Genomic DNA, 5,887 nt, shown 5'->3' with positions numbered 1-5,887 from the left:
TATATGGGCCCACGTAGCCCAATAGAAGTGCGGGAAATTACCGGCCGGCCCTATTTTTTAATTGGGGTTCCTTCCGAACCCCTTTTTGTAATGTGTATTCCGTGCAGCCCATTTTTAGAGGTGCTTTTACAATTTTACCCCTATTACTATCGTTTTAATTGTTTGCCCCTTTTCCTTCGTTTATAACTCGATCAGGAAATGACTCGATCACTTACGAAGACGTCTGGCAATGAGGAGAGAGGATTACAGCATTGCAGCGAGAGGAGTTGATCGAAGGTGATTGAAACGGTGATCGAACAGAATATTTTACAGTTGTAAGCAATGGTGAGTAAATTATAATAATCGAGATGCTGAATCAGTAAATTATAAGGAATGGTAATTGTTTTTTTGATTATTTGGCTTTCTCGTTAGTATTTAAGGGAAAGAACAATGAGATTTGGTTAACAGTTGGATAACAGATGTTGTTAATTTAATGAGTTTTTGTGTTGTCATAGTGTTTGTGTTTTGTGTTTTTTGATTATTTGAAATTCAGCTAGAATGAGATGGTTTGAAATTAATAGGTGATGTGAATTGTGTTACAGGCTAGTTTGTAATATGTTTTAACATTTTCCGTTTGGTGTGAATTGTGTCATGCAGTTGGTATGAATTGTGTGTTATGGTGGGGAGTATGTGCAGGGGGAGGGGATGTGAATTGTTATTTTTGGTTCGTGAATTGCGTAGTTTTCGTGATTTATGAATTTCGTGTGTTCACATGTTTTTCATTTTTTTTGTTGTGATAGGGTGTGATTTCTAATAATTCAGTCATCTTGATGTGTAAATGCGGTTCGCGTATGGTTCCAATAAAGTGTTGCCGGTCTTTCACGTCGTATATGGATTTGGTTGACAAATTGTGCTTCAAGTTCAGTGGGTTGAGATTTGACTCAGTGAGGCTTTTTTATAATCTGTGGAATTATGACGGCTGTGTTTTGGATAATGATGATGATTTGGAGGTAATGTTTTCTTTAGCTGGTTGTTATGGTGCAGAAGTAATTGATGTTACAGTTGTGAATTCTGGTGGCAGTAGTAGTTGTTTTGGGAGTGATGCTGTGGCTATTAGAGTTGATTATAGTGACAGTAGTTGTTTGACCACTGATGTTGGGTCTGTTGGACTTTGTGGTGGTAGTAGTGGCAGTTATTGTAGTAGTTTCACCAGTTCAAAAGGGAAAGGGTCAGCTGTTAGTTGTTTTGGTGGTGTTCTGGCTAATGGAGTTAGTGGAAGTAGTGGAAGCAGTGGTGGTTTGTGTACTGATGTTGGAAGTTGCAGCAGTTCAAAAGGGAAAGGGTTATGTGTGATTCGTTCGGAATGGAGGTTGGATGTTCAAAAAGAGAGAGACTTACTACCCACATTTTGTCAGCATCGGGATCGTGCATTATTGTCTGACGGTTGGCGTCATTATATCAAAGAAGTTAACCAGAAGTTTGAGGGTGGTGCAGTTGAGTTTCGTGATAAATTGGCAAAGTTTGCAATATTTTATGGTTTTGAGTATAGTTTTGCAAAGAATGAAAAGGATAGGGTGACTGCATTTTGTAAGGATACAGATTGTAAGTGGAGAGTGCATGTGAGGTTGGACAAGGTCAGTGATTATTTTTATATACGTAGTTTTGATAATGTCCACTCGTGTGGTGCTTCTGTCCTTACCACAAAGCATTTGCGGGCTTCATCCAGTATGATTGGAAGATTAATGAGTGCTGATATTCGAACGACACTGCAGAAACGTCCGGTCGATGTAGTTACTTCACTGAATGGTTTGTATTGTGTTGATGTTCCATATAAACGAGCTTGGAAGGGTGTTGACAAGGGGAGGTCTGAAGCCTTTGGAGATCATGATGCATCATTTGATGAACTACGGTGGTATCGTGAGGCTGTTAGGAATTCTGATCCTAAAAGCGTGTTTGAAATAGAGGTAGACAATGAGACGAATCGATTTCAGAGGTTGTTTGTCACGTTCAGTGCATGCATTTATGGTTTTAAACATTTGAGGTCCCTTTTGTTTCTTGACGGAACATTTTTGAAGGGAAACTTCAAAGGGACATTGCTTTCTGCGAGTGCGAAGGATGGTGATAAAGGTACAATTTTGTAAAGTATTTTTTATGTAGTTAATTGTCTTTGGCTTGTGAATTGTGTGTGAGTTGGAAATTGTAATTATATTTTGAAAATTTTTGTGCGAGAGTTGTTAATTGTGGTACCAATACACATTTTTTTCAGGGTTGTTTCCATTGTGTATTGGTGTGGCTGATTCGGAGAGCAAGGAGAATTGGTTGGGGTTTATGAAGAAGTTGCGTAATATTCTGGATGGAGATACGAGAAGTATTGTCTTTGTTTCTGACAGGAATGCTGGAATAAAAGCTGCAGTTCCTAGAGTTTTTCCTTTGGGATTTCATGGGTACTGTCTTTACCATTTGAAGAACAACATTCGTGGTCGTTTGACAGGTGGAAGGAATAAGTATAAAGAGCATGTGATTGGTCTGTTTAGTTTATGTGCATATACACTGAATGAGATGAAGTTTAATGAAGAAATGGCTAGGTTGAAGAAAGCTGGTGGGGAAGCAAGGATTAGGAATTTCCTAGCTGATTTGCCTTACGAACATTGGGCTAATGTTTTTTTCCCGGGACAGCGGTATGGCGAGATGTGGTCTAATTTGGCTGAATGCTTCAATTCTTGGATAGAGAAGGAGCGGCATTTACCAATCACACAACTGGTTGATCAAGTACGGATTAAGCTTATGCAACAGATGTGTTGTAGGAAACAAACTGCAGCAAAGTGGTGTCAGGTGCTTTGTCCCACGATGGATGAAGCTTTGGCAATTGCTTTTCAGGAGTCCAAGGCCTGGGAAGTAAAATTTTCTTCACCAGATGTGCTTGAAGTTTTATGTGATCCATCTGTTAAGGTGGATATTGGGAGGCATAGTTGCACTTGTACGCAGTGGCAGTTGAATGTTGTACCTTGTGTGCATGCAGTTTGTGCAATTAAAAAGAGTGGGAAGTCACTGAATGCATGTGTTGATCGTTACTTCCACGTGGAATGTTATTGGGAGGCATATTCTAGACCTATTATGCCTGTTCCTACGCTGTGGAAACCTGAAGTTGCCGATGATGCTGTGATATTACCTCCTCTTTCTAGAAAGCCACTAGGGAGAAATAAGAAGAAGAGGATACGATCTTTTGGGGAGAAGGTCAGACCCATTAAATGTACTAGGTGTGGAAAGAGAGGATCTCAAAACAAAAAGAGTTGTAAAGAGGCTATCAATTAATACTGTCAGAATCTCCTAACAGGCTTTGATTTGAACGGATTTTGATAAATAAGTTTTCATTTGGATTTAGTTGAACGAGAGGATCTCATAACAGGAAGAGTTGTAAGGAGGCTCAATTAATACTGCCACGATCTCATAACAGGCTTTGATTTGAATGGATTTTGATAAGTTTTCATTTAGATTTAGTTGAATTGATTGAGGATTTATTGCTTTGGTTATTTTTGGTGTTAAGTTTTTGTGGATTTTGCATTTTTTTTTCCAGAATGGTTTGTATTAATTGTGGTGAACATGTGTTGTGAATTGTTTTGTTTAGAGGTTGTGAATTTTTATATTTCATATATTTGTACAGTGTGAATTCTTTTTTTTTTTGGCGTGTGAACAACGGGTGAATTTTTGTTATTAAGGTGTGTGAATACTGTCAAATAGAGGGGGGTGAATTCTATTTTTAGGGCTTGTGAAATCTGACCAAGAAGGGGGTGAATTCTGTTTTTATGGCATGTGAATTCTATCAAGTAGAGGGGGTGAATTCTTTTTATGGTATGTGAAATCTATCAAATAGAGGGAGTGAATTATATTTTTATGGTCTAGTGTGAATTATGTGCCATATGGGTGTGAATTCTGCATGGCTTCTCTTTATTGTGTTCAAGTGGGTTTGTGAATGGGTGTGAATCGTCTGGTTTAGGGATGTGAATTGTCTGGTTTAGAATGTGAATTCTCTGTTTCAGATGCCAGAAAAATGACATTTTTACAGGCCTCCGACAGATGCAAAAATTAACACATAGAGGCACAGAAAATGTAGCAAAATAAAAAAAATAAAAAACACATACAAGTATTAAACAACGGAGGTTTCCATTTTACACAACGAGTTAAGGTTACAAAAGAAATGAAAATTAGGGTTTTAAAACCCCACAACACTAAAGAAACAAGAAAACCCCTCAAATCGTGAACCCCTCTAGTGAAACCCCAATGAACCCTTGGTCTAGGGGACTGTGGAGGGCTTGGTGAAGGGGTTTCATCTTCGTCTTCCATGTTTGTGTCATCCTCGCCGTGGAAGGTTGCAATAAAGGCTGCATAGTCCTCATCTATCTCCTCGTCCATCTCCTCCTCCTTTAGAAACAAGGCATAGTTCCGGTCTTGTGCCACCTGGATCTGGCGGTGGAGTTCTTCTATGCGCTGCTGTTGTTCCAGCACCATGGCCATCATGGCGTCATTCTGTTGCAGGAGTGCTTGGACTCCTCTGGCCATGGCGTTGAGGGAGACATCAGACATCTTTTAATGATTTTGTGTGATTGGTGGAGAGAAAGGTGAGTGAAGTAGAGTGAAAAGTGTGTATTTATAGTGATGAATATGTGTAAAGATGTTGATGGTTGGTATCCCGAGAATACATTGCATATTTGGGGTTTGATATTACACATCGATTTTTGTATCGTTTATTATTTTATTATTTTATTTTTGTCATCTTCTCACATGAATAATATCTTATTTTATTTTTTATATCCCTATGCATTTTTTTTTCCCCGGGCATGTAAATTAGTATTTATTTTCAGGAATGTGAATTCTATTTTTCAGGGGTGTGAATTATGTAATTAGGGGTTTGAAATTGTTTGTTTCAGGGGTGTGATTTCAGTTAAATATGGGCCTGAGTTCCTTACAACACATAAACAAACAAATGCAGCAAATGGTTGTTTCACAGTTCTTTCAGAAACGCAGAAATCAACTTATAAAAGCACAGAAATCAACTTATATGCACCAAGAGTTTTGCATATAAACATAAGCAAGAGTTTTCCATCTGAACATAACTGAAGGATGTTAGATTGGGGTCACAAAAAAAGAAATTAGGGTTTGTGAAACTCTAAAATCTGTGTTGGTTACAAAAAAGAAAGAAAGAAAGAAAGAAAAATCCTTCAACACTAGAGAAGGAGACTAGTTCTTCAAAAGATATTAGGGCTTTAAAACGCTTGAACACCAGAGTAGCATCAAAATAAACCCTAGTCGTTAACCCCTCTAGTCAAGCCTTAATCAACCCTGAGTCTAGGGGACTGTGGAGGGCTTGGTGTGGGGGTTTCTTCTTCGTCTTCCATGTCGACGTCGTCCTCGTCATCCGTGTCTGTGTCTTCGTCATTCTCGTCGTCCGTGTCCGTGTCCGTGTCCGTGTCCGTATCTTCGTCATCCTCGTCGTCCATTTCGTCGATCTCCTGGTCCTCCAGAAACTGGGCATAGCGGCGGTCTTGCGATTCCTAGATCTGGCGTTGGAGGGCCTCTATGTGCTGTTGCTATTCGAGTAGCATGGCCATCATGGCGTCGTTGCGTTGCTAAAGTTCCTGGACTCCTCTGGCGAGGGCGTTGAGGGGAACATCAGACATGTTTTTAGGGTTTTGTGTGAGTGGGGGAGAGGAATGGGTGTGAGCAGTGAAGTGAAAAGTGGCGTAGTGCAGGGGGTTTTTATGGCGGTGAAAAGGTGTAGTGTGGGTGGTGAAAAGTGATGTTACGTTTCACATCCCTATGCAATAATAATATAATATGTGTTTATTTTATTATGTTTATTATTTTAATTTGTGGGATGTGAATTAATTAAAGAAAGTAAGGTGGAATCTTG

The 5,887-nt window shown here is 39.3% G+C and overlaps 1 protein-coding gene across 1 annotated transcript; it reads left to right on the top strand.

Moving 5' to 3' along the window:
- The first annotated feature begins 210 nt into the window (after positions 1-210).
- On the top strand, positions 211-4,031 carry LOC131328536 (uncharacterized). Its single transcript, XM_058361473.1, has 4 exons — positions 211-324; positions 780-2,106; positions 2,246-3,213; positions 4,017-4,031. The coding sequence occupies exons 1-4, from the start codon at positions 322-324 to the stop codon at positions 4,029-4,031; spliced, it is 2,313 nt and encodes a 770-aa protein (XP_058217456.1). The 5' UTR covers positions 211-321.
- The last annotated feature ends 1,856 nt before the right edge of the window (positions 4,032-5,887 follow it).

The sequence above is a fragment of the Rhododendron vialii genome, chromosome 6a (genome assembly GCF_030253575.1).
Source record: "Rhododendron vialii isolate Sample 1 chromosome 6a, ASM3025357v1".
In the NCBI taxonomy this organism is placed as follows: Eukaryota; Viridiplantae; Streptophyta; class Magnoliopsida; order Ericales; family Ericaceae; genus Rhododendron; species Rhododendron vialii.
The sequence above is the reverse complement of the archived record's forward strand: the minus strand, read 5'-3'. Positions and strand labels throughout refer to the sequence as shown.